The 17621-nt window shown below is 41.8% G+C and overlaps 1 protein-coding gene across 4 annotated transcripts in view; it reads left to right on the forward strand.

The window, feature by feature from the left end:
* Positions 1 to 17621, forward strand: part of tanc2a (tetratricopeptide repeat, ankyrin repeat and coiled-coil containing 2a) — a 228699-nt gene that overhangs the window by 90856 nt on the left and 120222 nt on the right. For 3 of the 4 annotated variants that reach the window (XM_037533696.1, XM_017700561.2, XM_037533674.1), the window contains exon 3: positions 11629 to 11725. The exons of the other annotated variant lie outside the window; for it this stretch is intronic. In XM_037533696.1, coding sequence (XP_037389593.1) covers positions 11659 to 11725 — 67 coding nt within the window. In that variant the 5' untranslated portion in view covers positions 11629 to 11658. The remainder of the gene's footprint in view (positions 1 to 11628; positions 11726 to 17621) is intronic. 4 annotated transcript variants of the gene reach the window in all.

Raw genomic sequence — 17621 nt, forward strand, 5'->3', positions numbered from 1 at the left:
CTGTGGATAGGGCTGCCCACCGCTCCGGGCAAGTGTGCTCACTGCCCCCTAGTGTGTGTGTTCACTAGTGTGTATGTGGTGTTTCAGTTCACGGATGGGTTAAATGCGGAGGTGGAATTTCCCCGGTTGTGGGATCAAAAAAGTATCACAAATTAAATAAAAAAAAACAAATTAAAGCAGCGCATTTAGCATGTCTTCACTCTATTGTTATTTTTAAATAATTTTGTTCTGTTTTTGAAAATGTTTTATTGAACCAATACAAATGATCCAAAAGTACTTAAGAATTCATTCTCCTTCCTGTCACTTCCATTCAGCATTGAGTGTTTGTTTTTTTCCTTCTTTTGTATATTTACCATTTTGGAGTTGGAAGGTGACGCTATGCTTTATAATGAACACAAGTTACTACCTCATGTGAGAAACCCCACCCGCTCCACTTTTCCCCTCTAAAGTAGTATGACTAGCTTTTTACAGTGGCAGCACACATACATGGTTGTAGTAACTCTACGCCAAGATAAGCAGGTAGCAGTTTGAGACTCAATTACCATGTTGTTGTCTGACAGCTTCCACTGAACTCCTGTAGAAACTATCAGCCCTGAAATAGCAGCTTTTAGCTCTAAGCCAGGGTCCAAGATTGTTCTGTCCACATGTTCCATTGTGTAATAGGGCTGGAAAACCTGGGGTTAGATGGATGTTCCCAAGGGGAACAAAGCAGTGGTTCAAAGGCAGATTACATGCAAGTTATTGGACTTGGGGAATTGCTGTCTTTTTGTACCAGTGGCTATTGTTCCCTTACTGTAGTTTCTCCCTAATTAGTTCTTATTGTACTCACTTTGAAGGAGCTGTTTGTATAAAACGCATTGTTTTGCTGTTAGTAACAGAAACTCAGTGAGCCTTTAAGTTAACAGCTGAGTTGAACTGTAGCTAAATGCCTCTTACACAATACAAATCAGCCTTGTTATTGTTTTTTTATTATCAAGTGCGCATCCGGAGATAATGAAGATGACAGAACTGTGCCGACAAAGTCAGGAATCAGATAATCCACTGAGATCACAACATTATCTTCTGCTGAGGTAGATAACGTTGGAGGGAGAGGGGGGAGTGCTTTAAAAGTGTGTTGCGACCCGAGCAGATTGGTTGTAAAAAGAAAGAGGATGTGCTGTTGCAATTTTAATGAGCATTTCCCCTAATCACACAACTGCGTAGCCTCCAGCAAGAGAGCGCAAGCTAATCAAGCTGCGAATAAGATGTGGAACGAATTAGACTTGACCTTGGTTCCTCATAGGGAGATGCAGTGACCCCGCCCCCCCCACCCCACCAAACCCCCAAAGCTCCTTTTGTGGAGTCTTTCAAAGAGTCCCCAGAGATGGAGGGAAAACAGCACTTATCGCTTGTGTGCAAAGCAGCAGTTTCCCGCCATGGTGATAACCCTTCCCGCCGCAGGGAACCCGGAAGATTCCGTCACTGTTGTTGAAGCAGATGGCTGGTGGTGGGACACTAGTGGAGGGAGATGGGCTTTATTTCAGCACAGGCAAACTAATGGGGGGGGTGGGCTTGGGTGAGTGAGCAAGCGAGATGAGGGCATCCTACCCACCCAGATAGATCCAGGCCATGGATGGTTGTAGCACGGATTGAATTCACAATCTCCTGAAGATGGGGCCCATGCATAGATGGTTGCGCCACTCCAGAGACCCCCAAGACCTATTTTGATAGAACATATTGATGGTTTTTCCAGAATTTGATAGCCACACGCTCTAGGCAAACTTTGCTAATGTGCTTTATGTGGTCTAAGAAACCAATTATATCTATCTCTCAGCAGAATGGCTAATTCCATTGACTGTCCCAGTGGTTTGTTCTGTTGTGAGTGAATGATAAGATTACTTCTTCGTCTATGATACCTGGTGTGGCAAAGTAGTAAAAGTTCAAGCCTTTGCTACTAATACAATGTAGAATAATTTTTATCAAAAATACCACAAATGCTTGTCATCAATATTGAAACAATGCTTAATTTTATCGCCCAGGCCTATCTACAGGTGCGCATTCTCTTTCTAACAGTCATGGCTGGGTTATCTGATGGCATTAGCGTGTCCTTGGCGGAATTACTTCAGATGCCATGTTCTGTCTACCTGAAGAGCAGAAGAATGCGTTGTTTACTTTGAAGAGTTTGTGTTTGTGATTGCGCATGCCAAGCACAAAAAAGGGGTGACCCGTGCATGAACCCCATCCCTTCAGGCTTCTGCCAAATTGTTTAAACCCTCCCTCATCTTGTTTTCCTGCCCACGCCGCTTTTCTTCGTTCTTCGCTCTGCTTCCATTGGCTCTGCCGCCGATCTTGAAGAATAACACAGCCCTTATCTCGCCTAGCCTGGATGGATTTGCAGTCAAAGCACAGCCGGTGGAGCTTAGTTGCATGACTCTGGGACTGCAGCACATGGGGAGACCAAAGCTACTGGGACTATCACCCAACCTTTGTTCTTCCTACATCCAGATTTCAGAAGTGAAACCTATATTTTATACTTTTTTTTCCGTAATGTGGACTGTATGAACTCAAGAATGAGTGGAACAAAAGTACATCACACTTATATATATTTTCACTTCAAGACAAGCAGTGAAAATATGAAGTACCATAATATAGGCACTTCAAAAGACCCAAGACCTAAAAGTGGCTAGGTGTCCCAGATTAAGTCTAGTCCTGAAATAAAAGGAATTGTTAATGTCGTGTGACTCGTTTTGTGTCTGGCCAACATAACCTTGCTCCTCTTCCTCAGCCCCCATGGCTGCAGTAAATTCAAACGGGCGTAGACCACCAAAGGTGACCGACAGACAGATGGACAGAGAGACGAACAGAGGCGTCTTTCAGAGTGGCTTATTGCTCAGTGGCTTTTTGAATTGGTACAGCCACACACAACCCGGCGCTGCCTGGCTAGAGCTCTCATATCCGAAACAAAAAGCTGCTTAACAACATGTTGACTTACAGCTGTGAGAAATAAAAAGAGGATTACATGTTTTCTTTCTTCTCCAAGTACGAGTGCTTCAAAAGATTTTGTCTGCGGATGCTTCCAGTATGAGCTTTTGCAGACTGGCTTTTACACAAAAGAACGGTAGCATTACCCACAGACATGTGAGCAGTGAACATATTGAACCTGTTTTATGACCGTCTCTAATGACAGCCCCTCAACAGTTGTCCATGGACACCGATTAGCACTGTGCCAAATGCATACCTAAATCATCACACTTGCCCCAAACAGTTCTTAAGAGTGCTAAAGCGTTTAAATAATCCAAAGTAGACTTTATTATGTGGCTCCTGCTACTAGCGTTTCAGCTATGCAGTGTACTTGTGTTGGGCTTGCTTGGTCCGTTTCTCAGAGAAACTGCTCTCATCTTTTCAGAGTTCAGGCGTGAGGCTGCTGTAGAGGCTGGCATTAACATTCCTGCATTCATCACTGCTGCAGTTGGCTAACCAAATGGCTGAAAATCTTGCTGTGCAAGGCTAAGACAGACATCTTTGTTCAATGGCTAGGCACAGTCTGAAGACAAGTTACCACTCCATCTGTCTTCACTTCCCCATCCACAGGCTGCTTCATTCCTTTTCTTGCTTTTTTTGCTCAGTTTCTTCACCTTGATCCCGTACTTACCCTTTCAATCTTGGGCTCACTCTGTGTGACTAGTTCTCTCCTCTCTCTCTGTCTCTGTCTCTTCTCTTCTCTATTATACTCTCTTGTGCTCCATTTCTCTTCTCTTCTATTATCTTCTCTTTTCTGCTCCCTACTGCACCTCTCCTCTCCTCTCCTCTCCTCTCAGTCCATGACTAACACAGACACAATAGCAGGAAACTGAGCGGTCAGAACCTTGAAGACAGAAACCGTGTAGTCGCCTGACTTCACAAACACCCTGACATAAACAACAGATTCATATGTTTCCCACAAGCTGTCCTGGTTGTGTCCTCCTTTCCCCTCCTGTGCTGATGCACTCAAGCTTGGCCACATTACAGATGGGGAAAATGTCTTTGATTAATGACTCTGGGAAGAGCAATAGCCTTCCATGTGGACATGGATGTACCTCTTCTCCCCCCACATGTTTCTCATTTCTATGGCCTTCACCAAAGCTCAGTGTTTTAAGCGTGTTGAGGGTCAGTGACTCACACACAGCTGTTACCTGGACTCACTGCAGATTTAGGTGTCTGTGTCTAAGGTTTGTTGTGTAGTGACTTGTCTTATATAATAAAACAAGCATTACAGGTGCAGTGAAACTAAACCAAGCATGTCTAACAGTGTGTCCAAACGAACAGACACCAGTTAGCATAACTACTGCTAGTTTCAGTATGGGAGGCAAATCCAGCCAAAAAACGAAATTAAAATTAAAAAATAAAATGTAAATGCAAACCTCTTTTTGCCATTTCTGTTTCCAAACATCTGCGCAAGATTCTGACGCGGATGGCTGAGGATGTCCTAAAATGTACCCCGTAGCCCCACCTAGTGCTAATGAGCATATGTTTGCATGTTGGTCAGTTTGAAAACGAAAACGCAAAGTGGCAAATGAAAAGTGAATCTCCAGCAGGGGGCGCCGATGTTCGTTTGTGTTTGCCTTTTCATTCTGACAGTTAAAACGCATCCATGCCGAAAATTGAATCACAACCTGCCACTTTGCTGATGATTCATCTATTTTGCGCTTTCATTTTGTCAGATATGCAGCCGATAGCTATGAAAAAGAAATAAGAAAGTAAACATCACAGTTTGATTTTAGTTTTGACACGTAGTCTGCATTTCATGAAGAAAAGCCAAAGCCAAACTGAAGCTTGTGTTTTCTTTTCTCTGTTAGCTTTTGCATTTTAGATTTGGCCATGAAAGATCAGAATGACTAAAATGAAAGAAGAATAGCTGTTTAAAATTCATTTCTATTTTTGTCACAAATGACTCAAAAATGAAATTGCAAATGTAGGTATTTCATTTCCAATTTTGGCAGGATATTTGGGCAGATGTTTGGAAAAAGAAATGGCAAAAAGGTTTGCATTTACATTTTATTGTTTTAATTTTAATTTTTCTTTTTTGGCTGGATTTGCCTCTCATAGTTTCAATACATAAATAGAATTATTCAGGTATTTTTGAATCATTGATTACCTGCTAAGAACTATTTATTATTTAGCAACTACAATGAATTGTTCAGTAACTACTATGAATTATTCAGTAACTGCTATAAAGCTTATAGTTATGAACTGTGGCTCTTGCATTATAAGTTAATTAAAGATACAGTTCATAAGGCTTATATAATCCGTAAGGTTGAACGGACAGCATGTAAAGTCTGAGCCTCGTGTGCCTGTAGGCCAATGTTATGGTTTATGGTGTTTATACCCGCACAGGCTGTGTGTGTGTGTGTGTGTGTGTGTGTGTGTGTGTGTGTGTGTGTGTGTAAACATGCAGTGTGAAAGAGAGGCAGTAGATCAGTTTGGTCTGATATGCTGTAGAGTAGATGAAAGTCGAGTGATGCAGCTGCTGCAGTTAATGAGGCTGTGAGCTGTTCACTCAGACTGCTGCCACACACTGCTTCAGCCACGGGGGGCTGAGAGGGGAGCGGCTTCCTGGAATCGACCAGTGGCGGTCAAACAATGGCCATGCAGTGTGTGTGTGTGTGTGTGAGAGAGAGAGGGAGAGAGATGTACAAATAGAGGGAAAGAAGTCAAGCAGTGGTTGAGAATGCTTGTGAGAAGAGCAACAGTTGGTTTAAATTAGAAAGAAACAGAAGATGAAGGAAAACTGAGAGACGGGGGCTTCCACTGTTTCATTTCAAGATAGCTTTATTGGCATGACCATACGGAGTAAACTGTTGCCAAAGCATGTTGCATATTGCGGTCAACATTAATGACACCAATGGTAATAATGGGCAAATAAGATACATTTACAGTAGAGGCTGTTGAAATCAGTGGGGGAATAGATCAATATTGGCCTTACTAACATGGCAAAATGTGCATACTGCCATTGTCCTAACAAAACTTAATTGTGGTTCACTATTGAGAACTTTTACGTCCTCTTGTAGAGAACAGGGAAGAGAGGAGGAAGCAGCGAGAGAGAGAGACAGAGAGAGAGACAGAGAGAGAGAGAGAGAGGAATGGGGGCCTCAGGTGGCGGTCGCGTGGAGCTGATGGTGTTCCACAGGCTGCTGCTGTAGTTTGGAAGAAGCTGCAGGTTGGCTGAGTCACTCTCACTTAACGCACAACATATGGAGCTCAGACCAACCCTAAATACACTATGACTCTCTTCCTCTCTCTCTCTCTCTCTCTCGGTCTCTCCCCCTCTCTCTCTCTCTCTCTCTCTCTGTATCTCTCTCTCTCTCTCTGTAACTCTTGCTTCTCCCTCTAGTTCTCTTACTTTTTCTTTCTTGCTCTCACTTTCTTCTTTTTCTTTCATTCTCTCACTCCCTCACTCCCTTTTTTGTCTTCACCCACCTCACACTCTTTTTTCCTCTTCTCTCTCTCTGTCTCTCTCTTCGTGTCCTCTCTTTTGTCTCTTTCTCACTCCCTCTCTCCTTTCTGTTTCTCTCCAATTTCTTTCACTAGCTCCCTCACCTTTTTCTTTCCTCCTCTCTTTCACTTTCTTCTTTCTCTGTATTTCTCTCACTTCCTCCTTCTGGTTGTTTCCCCCCTACCTCCCCTCTCACTCTCACTCTTCCTCTTCCCTCTACCCCCTCTCTCTGTCTCCCTCTATCTCTCTCTCTCTGCATCACTCTTCTCCTGCTCTCTCTTTTCTGTCTCTTTCTCTCTTGCCTCTCTCTCTCTAATTCTCTCATCTTTTCTCTCTCTCTCTCTCTCTCTCCCTCCCTCTCTCTTTCTTACCTTGTGCTCCCTCTTTATTTCTCTCACTCCATCCCCCTCTCTCTATTTCTCTCTCGCTCTCTCTCTTTTCTCCTCTCCCTGTCTGTCTGCCTTTTCTCCCTCTCTTGAGGACAGTGTTGTCAGAGTAGAGTAAAGCTGAACTGTTTCTAGCTGAACACACTGAATAGAAGTAATAGTAGTGATGGAGTTAATAACAGTCTCTAACACTGAGATGTTGCCTTTCATACGTCCAGCTCTTTGTTCAGAGATGTCAGTGTCGGAGACACTAACTGCCTGGATCTCTCCGTAAAGCCCCTTTAGACCTCCGCAAACAGCGGCGACTGGCCTGTAGCTGAGGATCAACAGACACTAACAGATATAACGCTACTGCAGAGTGTTTTATTTGTTTAGAGAAAAGCCAGACCTTCCATTCTCTCTGCCGCCAGCCCTTCCATTCTCTCTGCCGCCAGCCCTGATGGGTGAGAGAGTTTTTACAGGGGGGCTCAGACATTTAAAGGGGGTCTGGTACCTATGGCTATTGCGGTGGCAGTTTTAAAACAGGCAGAATATATATTTTCTAGCTGTATATCTAGATTTTCTAGATGATTTCTAGATAGCGCTGATTTTCCAGTGTAGTTAATAGTGATTAGGGGCCATTCCTGTTCTCTATCATAGTATTTTAGTCTTCCTGGTTTTCTGAGTGATTAAGAGCCGTTTCTGTTCCCTGTAATAGTGTTGTATGTTTTTTAAGTTATTCTTGTATGTACAGCTGATTTTTACCAAAATGTTGCCATGTTTGTGTCCATTTCTGATATAGACAACAAATAGAAAAATCTAATCTTGTCAGTACAGAATGTAAATGGAAAGCGAATGTAATGCTTTACAGTGTAGCAGACTGAAAGTTATACTTGTAGAATTATATGTATTAATTCGTCGTAATTCGTCCCAATTGGAGGCAGTTGGGCTTGTAAAGGACTTGATTTTTTTCAGTCTCAGTCTAACTCTCAGCTGGACTTGACTTGATCTCAGCCCCTTTAGATTCAATTTTGACTGTATTTTAAGTAAACATGGTCTTATACTTGCTTTGGACATGACAAAGGGGGTCTTGACTGCAGCCTAATTGTATATTATTGCAGTATAGAACAGTAATGTAACGAGAGAACTGTGTTCTATTTAGTTAACCTGATTTTCCAACATAGGCCATTTGCATCACTATACTAGATCAGAAGAGCTACAAATAGACCAAGGAACAGTAAATACAGTAAGCCATGCTGGGAACGTCAGTGACTTGATCAGAACTGCATTCACACACTCGGCTTCATTAATCTGAACGTGTTTTTATTCAAAGACAACTGAACCCCAGCTTGTACACACACACACACACACACACACACAGAGGCGTATACATAAAACCGTGACCCACCCATGTGGCATTCAGCAGCTGCAGAACAAAGACTTGCACACACACACACCCACACACACACACACATGTGAAACAGTAATTAGCATGTTCAGAGCGTGAGGCCTCCCTGGCGTAGGTGCTGAAAGATCCTGAAATAATGGAGGGGATAAAGCTTGTTATCAAGCCCAAAGACAGGCAACAGAGATTGTAACAGGCGCTCGAAGACTGAAACATGTGGAATAAGCGCCTGCACTTTCAAACACTTCATGTTAGACTTGTATGTGTGTTTGTACAAGCACAGTGTGCACCCTGAGGTCTTTTTAGCAGCAGAGGAATGGAAGCTAACGTAGCTAATGATTTGTTACCTACATTAGGAGCATTAATCAAAGCGGATGCATTAGAAATAATGGATGAAATCGCCCATTTTATGTATATACATAATGGTAAGCCTACATTCTAGCTCATTTTTTTTCTCAGAATTAGCAGGCATCTATTATGCCTGGCATTAGGAATGTGAATGGCTCCTGGAGCAGTTGGTTAACTGTCCAAGGTGCGAGCATTCGAAGACTGAAATCACTATTCGGCTATTTGTTATGGTTCTACAGAAGAAAGATGGAAGAATATACAAGTTAACAGTTCAAAGAAATGCCAGTTTTATATTTTAACCAAACTGTTAACCTCTTAAATGGCCGGGGCCCAAAAGTTTATTACACTACAAATAGCTCAGTCAGTTTGCATTGAAGTCCCTGTAGTTACTGAATAGTAAGCCTTAGTATGTAATAAGCCTGATGTTTTAAGGGGTTAAATGTGATAGGTTTGCTTGTATTTACAAGTGAGCTTGTATATTGCGTTACACTTCCGCACGTTGACGAGGACGCATCGTTAAAGACGTGACTTTGTCACCAGGCAGACACCGTAGTGAAGCCTGCTGTGGCTTTTTTTTTGCGGCTAACTAGGCTAACCTCTCTAGCTGATGTTAGCTAAGCCCAGAAAAAAGTGAAAATGTATTTCTCTGATTAACATGTTGGCATGTTAATGTAATAATTGATGAACTGAAAATTCCTCATTTGATGCTCCCTCTTCATCGTCCAACGTTGCACCAATTTGCACTGGTGTACAAATCATTAGCGTATCTATCATTAGCCTCCGTTACTCATCTGATGTGAAAGCCTACTGATCTCTCATGACAGTTTCTGACTCATAAAATATATTTTCTGCATTCTCTGAAAATTTAGATCTTTTTTTTAGTCCTCTAACACCAGTGAAGTCATCTATAAAATAAACCCACAGTCTTATTTATTTTGGGTAATGTAATTGTTTTTGTGGGCGGCACGGTGGCGTGGTGGGTAGCGCTGTCGCCTCACAGTGAGGAGGGCCTGGGTTCGATTCCCCGGCCGGGTGACCGGGGTCCTCTCTGTGTGGAGTTTGCATGTTCTCCCCGTGTCTGTGTGGGTTCTCCGGTTTCCTCCCACAGTCCAAAGACATGCAGTCAGGCCAATTGGACATGCTAAATTGCCCCTAGGTGTGAGTGTGAGTGACTGTCTGTGTGTCTGCCCTGCGATGGACTGGCGACCTGTCCAGGGTGTATCCTGCCTTCCGCCCGAAGACTGCTGGGATAGGCTCCAGCTCCCCCCCGCGACCCTGACGGAGAAGCGGCTTGGAAAATGGATGGATGGATGGATAATTGTTTTGTTTTTCTTTTCTCAACTGTGTCTCTGTTCAACTGAATGGATACTCAACTACCAAAATTAGTTATAATGCATGTCCCTACTAGATATAGGCCTAGTTTTGGTTAATCTGAAGTCACACATTTATATGCGAGGCGTAATTGGATGTGTGTGTGATGCATAGGCCTAACTGTAGTCTTACAGCACACTACTGCACTGTTCTACAGAAAAAGGTAAAGCATGTGACCGCATTTTCCCCGAAGTTCAACTCAGAGTGCCGTTCATCAGTTAGACCTGTGTATAGATCTCACCATTGTGTAAACTGCATGCCTAATTCATCACACACTTACTACAAACTGTGTTGTGTTGGTAACCTTAAATAGACTTGCTTGTGTGGTTTCTGACATACTATTGTCTATAAAAATGTTGAATTTTATTTATACAAGATTTTAAAATCTTTTGTACATGTATATTATACCTGAATTAACTGAATATGCCTATTGTACGAGGGTCTCTTAGGGTTGAAAGTGGGTTAGAATAAACTTACCCATGCAGCAATCTTAAAAAAACTATATGCAGTCTGCTAAGAAAGTGAGCAGGATCTCCAATAATTTACCTTAATAAATAAAGGTCGTGAATGATGGGATTAAAGACAGAATGGGTAGGTGAAAAGATGTTGTCCATTGTTCATCTGTTGGCTTCCAGTGGCTAAATCATCATCATCATCATCATGAAGGAGCAGTGCTGTGTTTTCTATTTTATAGTGAATGCACTGGTGGGACATGACCTGACCTCAGGAAGGCCTGAGTCCTCATCTTTCTGCAATAATATGGTAGCATACAATAATAATGAGTACAAACATGTGACAGCTGTGCATGTCATTGTATAGCACTGATTAATGCCATTTAGAAACCTGTATTTGTAGCCTTTGTCTATCAAAATGCCACTACTACGGAAGTACTGCTTTTCAATATTATGTTAGCATTCATTTGAAAGAACATGGACATTAACTATGCCAGTGTGTGATTTTACCTACCACTCATGTTCTCTCCACTACACTGGCAATTCCTTTCCAAACGGGACGGTTTGTGGGTTATTTAATGGTCAGGGAAATGCTACCCTATGCCCTTTTCATATTAGGGCTTTCACTACCACTTTTCTCCAGTTGATTAACCTTTCTCCACATTTTTGCTCAATCCTAAATCACATATGGATAGAGCAGTAATGTGTACCGTCTCTTCGGGACCACCTCTGAAATTCTGCCTTCTTCACTGCCTCTCTGTTTGCCATCATCAATCGAAGTTTTGTATGTGTGACGAGTGATTTCTTACATTTACATTTACGGCATTTGGCTGACGCTCTTATCCAGAGCGACTTACAATTTGATCATTTTACACAGGAAGGCCAAGGTGGTGTTAGGAGTCTTGCCCAAGGACTCTTATTGGTGTAGTGTAGGGTGCTTGCCCAGGTGGGGATTGAACCCCAGTCTACAGCGTAGAAGGCAAAGGTGTTAACCACTACACTAACCAACCTAATTTCTTGTTTTAGGCTGCAGGAAAAGTGCAGAAGCTGTATTGCCCCCTGTACTTCCTGTAGTGTATTGTAGTCTGTCAGTACAGCCTTGTCTGTCCTAGGAAGGTTGTAAAGCATTATAGAGCACTTCATTTGCACTTTGTTGGGTTACTGCTAGTTTGCTGTTGTGCTGCTTGCTCATGGCTGATGCAGCATGCTTGTGTTTCTCTCTCTGTCTCCCTTCAGATTTCTCTATAGTGTGCAGACAGAGCAGCCATGTTCAGGAACAGCTGGAAGGCGCTGCTGAGTGGTGGCAAATCCAACCGCAAGAACCGCAACAGTGGTGAGTTTGATTTATTCAGAGAGAGACAAGCTGGGCAGAGCTGTATGTTTGTGAGTGGGTAACAAGGTTATCGGGGGCTGAAGTCCTGCGTCATTCTGTAGTTAGCATCATGACCATATTAGGAACTCTGGGTCTGAGCAGTTTTCCTCTATGGGAAAAATGAATGCTGTTTTTGAACATTGCCACTGTTGAGCCTGCTGATACACAAAAATATTCCAAACGGGATACATTTTTTTGTCCTTTGTACATTTCAATTGTCACTGGATCCTGAGTGCAAGGTTATTAAAATTATTATATAACAACACCAGCTTAACTACTGCATTTAGCAAAGCTTGCATGGGGTATTTTGGTGAGTTTTCTAGTTTTATGATGATAATTCAATGCACAGCAATGCTAGCTTCCAGGTGGAATTATGTAGATTTCGATTCCTTAACAAACTCCTAATTGAGAGGATCTGGTGATAGTTGGAAGTAGAAATGTACACTGGGTGAAATATATGGCCTTTGGAACATTTTTTGCAGTAGAAGTGAAAATGGATTAATTTTTCCCATCGAGAAGAACTGCTTAGAGCCAGAATTCCTTATATGGGCTTGATGCTGACTCCAAAACTGTGATACAACTTCAGAGGTCTATGACTTCAAAGGTCAGAGGTGTAAAGGTATGACTTTGTGTGTTTAAACTAGCAGTCTGAGAGAAAACAGTAGGTCAGTTTGGATGTAGTGTAGATGAGAGCAGAGTGATGCAGCTGCTGCAGTTAATGAGGCTGTGATTTTCTGCTGCCACACACTGCTTCAGCCACGGTCAGTCGGCTGTTTTAATTAGCCCAAGCCAAATTGAACATAATTTGATGATTTGTGTTTGTGTATATTTGAGTAAATATTGTGCACACCAAACCCTGTGTCGTTTGTGAACTCAATGAAACACACATACAGAAATGCTCAGTACTCAAACAGTAGCAGTCTTTTTGGCTGTGCAGGAGGACAGCTCAGGCTCTTGTATGTACCACACAGGGCCCTGTGTGGGAGTTGACTCAGCAACCCTTTCCTTTCCTGCAGTATCCCAAGCAAACTCCATTCATCCAGCTTTCTTAGTGGGCCAATAGCACGACTCAGTAGCACAGTCATGCACAGGCTGTGTGTGGTGGATGTGGACATGAGCACTTTAAATGTTGACATTTTACCTTGGCATACACTGAGATTTTAGCTAAAACACAAACACAATGACAGCCACTTTCTTAGTAAAGGTGAATGTACAGGCTAACAAAACAAAGGCAAAAGTCAACATGTGCTAGCAAAGTCCACATATGCAGACGTTACTTTGTTTGACTGCATAGAATTGAAAGTTAATCAGTTGAGTTTTTTAAGTTGTCTTGGCTGTAGAGAGACTGTATTGTCCTGCTCATTTTCATCACAGCCTGGTTTTACGTTCAGTTCACAGTGGCTATGTTTAGGTGCAAAGATTTTGGCCAATCGGATTTAATACATTCTGATTATAGATCAAGACTGAGGTGTTTATCTGCTGACTCTACCCAACATTCTTAAACTTTCCGATTGGGAATGTAATCAGATACAGACGTGGATAACTTGGATATGTATGAATGACTTCAATCGGTCTATTCTATTTAGACTGAGGTCTATACATGTATTCTATTTTGCTATTAGTCAGATTATTAACAGATTATTAGGCTGCATGTAAATGTAGCTAGTTTGGCACAAGTTAGCAAAGCTGCTGCAGCACAGTTTCTCAGCATGTTTGCTCAGTACTCGGGTGTACAGCATGTTGTCCTGAATTAAACAGCTGAAATGGGTGTTGTTCATAGACAGAGCTGTCTGTAGACACTGCATTTCACGTGCAATGTGAGCACCCACGTCACAGCATGTTTTTGGACAGTGTGAGCATATAAATGCAGCTTAACCACTAGGATGCAAAACAAGACAAATGGACTCTTCTGATGTATTAGCTTTGGATGTGATTCCTGTGGTTCCTCTGCTACAGAGACTGTTATTGAAAGAGACAGAAGAGCAGAGATCAAAACTATGAAACATATTCACAGAAGCGCTTTTCTGAGGTGGAACAAAAGTCACTCTAGTTCAAACCAAGAATGTACATAGCTAACACATATCATTTAAAATCAGCTAAATTTAAACAATTTAACTGTTAAGGAACATTTTACTCACTTATACTATCAACTAATTGTAAGTAGATTACCTAGTAGGGCATTGTTGCCAATATTGGCAGGTACCGAAAAAAGCACTTGTGCTCGGTCTGATAAAGTATTGATGCATCCATAAACTAAAAGTGGCTGACTAAATAAAATAATTTAGTTTTGAATTCCGAGGTTAAGATTAGCAATAGATTTAGAGTTAGGTGAAGAAAATTTAGTAACACTTTACTTGAATCTTGGTACATAACATTGACATAACCTTGCCAAAACACATCAGGTGTCATGTGCCGTCCTGAGTTACCGTGACAGATTTTATTTAAGTAACATAGTAGTGCCATCATTTTTGATTACGTGACAGCTTTTGTCTCATGCTAATGCTTGCTAAATGTGCACTAGTTAGCCATCATGGCATCAAACATTGACATTGGCCATAACAGGTGCCAGTTCTGTTAACATGACACAGTAACATATATACTTCTGGACATATAGGCACAATCAAAAACTCAGTAAAATGCTAACATTAGAATCAATACAAATAACCTTAATGCAATAAGTATGGATTTTACGCATGTCAGTGTGCCCGTAGTTATCATCTAGTACCTTTTTACATGTGTATGTGACTGTGTGTGTGAATCATGTGATGTCTTCAGCTGTGTTTGTTTTCTTCTGGTGTCTGGCTGGGTAACTGCAGGGGCGTGTCTGCATCTGAAGCCTCATTGCATGCTCTCTTCTCTCTCTCTCTCTGTGTCTCTTTCTCCCTCTCTCTCTCTCTCTCTGTGTCTCTTTCTCCCTCTCTCTCTCTCTCTCTCTCTCTCTCTCTCTCTCTCTCTCTCTCTCTCTCTCTTTCTCTTCCTCTCTCTCTCTGTCTCTCTCTCTGTGTCTGTCACGCTCTCTGCTCTCTTTTCTCTCTCTCTGTATCTTTGTCTCTCTCTCTTTCTCTTTCTCTCTTTCTCTTTCTCTTCCTCTCTCTCTGTCTCTCTCTCTGTGTCTGTCACGCTCTCTGCTCTCTTTTCTCTCTCTCTGTGTCTCCTTGTCTCTCTCTCTTTCTCTTTCTCTCTTTCTCTTTCTCTTCCTCTCTCTCTGTCTCTCTCTCTGTGTCTGTCACGCTCTCTGCTCTCTTTTCTCTCTCTCTCTCTCTCTCTCTCTCTCTCTCTCTCTCTCTCTCTCTCTCTCTCTCTCTCCCTCTCCCTCTCCCTCTCCCTCTCTCTCTCTCTCTCTCTGTTTCTTTCTCTTTTAAGTCCACTTCCAGCTTCTCTAACACTCTGGGTACTCTCTGCTGCAACCAGACGAAAGCCTGACTTAGCCCACCACATCCACCCTGTAGTTTGTCCCCGCATGAGCTCCGTAATGAATGTGACTCATGCTCTCTGCAGTGCCTACTGTCCCTGCATAGCCTGAAAGAGCAGTTCTATCACACCATGCTTCTCTTTGCCACGTCATTAGTGTTACAGACAGCATGTTACAAACATAGACGGAGCCACTAGTAGAAGTGTGGAGTCTCATTGCGCTTAAAGCAACAGTTTGACAAAAGTCTGTATGCTTGCTATAAAAATGGACTAGTACTTCAAGTACTTCTTGTAGGCTTCCATGCAAATATGTCTTATTCACCTGAGCACATTATTTAAATAAGTTATTTTGGTAATACGTGTGTTTATGCTTTTGAAGTCACCATATTTTATTGAATAATAAGCATAAATACTGTAAAAAGCAGCATTTCTTTAACTTCAACTTTTTTTGAAAAGATTGTGTTTTGTGTATTGTTATTGTATATTATGAGCTAGTTTGAAAAGTTAGGTTCCAGATTTCTCCTGGACACTCAGTCATTGTGTGAATAAGCCAAACCTTGTGTTTTATTATAACTACTCATACCCTGGCATGTTAACATACATAAAATCAGGACTTATTTTATTTATGTTATTTGTACTTATGGTATTGTTCCTGAGTAAATAAAAGTTTACTGACCAGATAAAAAGCTTTTTACATGTAATTTTCTCAGTTGCTTGAATCTTTGGCACAGCACTGCAGCTAAAAACAATAGCGACATTTTTGTAGTCATTTTTGTCTTTTGTTCATTTTTGCAGATAACACTGTTATTCAGTGTCAGAAGCTCCGTAAGCAGGTCTAACTGACATTATTTAAAGTCAGCTTGATTGAGAAATCATGACGCATTTGTCTTCTGCGTTGTGACGTATTTCCAAGTGAAACACAATATCAAGGAGGGCTTCCAAGCTAGCTGAGTGTTTTCACTAAATGAGAGGTGGGGTAGTTGGGAGGTGAGGATTTTTTGTGCCAGCTTGTGCTTCGTGATGTAATCACTTTTTTCAGGTGGGCCGAAGTCACTACACAATATGTGAAAGCGTGACTGTTTTCTGTTCAAATTATATGCTATGAAGAATCACTCTTAAAATTGAACTATCAACTATAAATGTCCAGTTTGATTCAGTTTATGGCTGATTTAGACATGCAGTTTGCACAGTGCTAGTTGGTAGTTATAAGCTTTTGTTACTTATTAGTTGCATTGGCATCTCGGCTCTCATGCAAAGCTAAAGATGCAAATTTTATTCACCAAACATAAAATGACCAACTACATTTAGGATAAAGGGAAAATCTTATCATTTGTTTTACTTATTGCGCATAGCTCATGTCACATAGCTGATATGGTATTACATACAGTTATAGCACATGGAACCTCTGCCGATAAACAGCAAGCGCAGATTTGTACACTCTACTTTTATAAGTTGGATGGAATAAAACTTCCAACATAATTTATGAATTTATCATATTTGGGGTCAGCTAATAAACTCCTCACAGAAAGATCCAAGCTGAAAAAGACTTAACATACCATTACCATTATGTAAAAGACTTCAGAATGACAGGCTTATTCGGCGTGAAATTCAAGCCGTCTGCTATATATTTCTGTGATCTCATTCTGAGTTTAATTTAATGCAATAATAGGAAGCTGAATGATGTGCAGAGTAATTGAACAGTGTTAGAAGTCAGAGCGTGCCACTGTGCATCGACAATGAATATTGGTGACTGTGTGTGCACTTTCAAAAACAACAAAACAAAAAAAAGTTTCAAGTTTGGGAAGCATCCTGTATGTGTGGTGGCTAGTAATTGTCAGTCCTGTTCCTAATGGCCCCATACTGTATATATTTTCCCTGTTATAATGCTCCTCACTTGACCCACACCAAAATGTGTGAAAGTTGTGTAGTTCATCAAGTGCACCAAAAGTCGGGTGACTTTAAGGCCACATTGCTAGTTCACATTTGAGCTTTTCTGTAGCTTTTGCCAAAGTACTTCTTACTACCCTAACAACTCATTGTGGGTTGACAGATTCTAAATTGAGAAGCCTGGATGTGGAGCCTGCATGCTGTGTTACAGGCCAAAGAGACTGACTGTACTCGTTTTACAAAAGCTACATGGCAGCGGAGTTGCACTAGATCAAATCATCACCCTCTGGGCTTTTGTGGCTGCGAGCTTTAGTCCTGTGTGCAGTAATGGTGTCAGACAAGGGGGGCCGTGTGCCAGTGATGCTGGGACAAATGCCCAGAGCCATTTCAGAGACTCAGCCGTGGCCTCCTTACCTCGTTTTGCTCTCTTACCCACGCACGGCTTCAGACAACGTCAGGACTCGTCTCCCAGATTCTCGAGCGGGTGTTCTTTCATTCCTCTTCAGCTGCTCTCATAAGTGGCTCTTTTTTAAACAATGCAGCACTATGTTATTCGCGG

Source organism: Pygocentrus nattereri, chromosome 1 (assembly GCF_015220715.1).
Source record: "Pygocentrus nattereri isolate fPygNat1 chromosome 1, fPygNat1.pri, whole genome shotgun sequence".
NCBI lineage: Eukaryota > Metazoa > Chordata > Actinopteri > Characiformes > Serrasalmidae > Pygocentrus > Pygocentrus nattereri.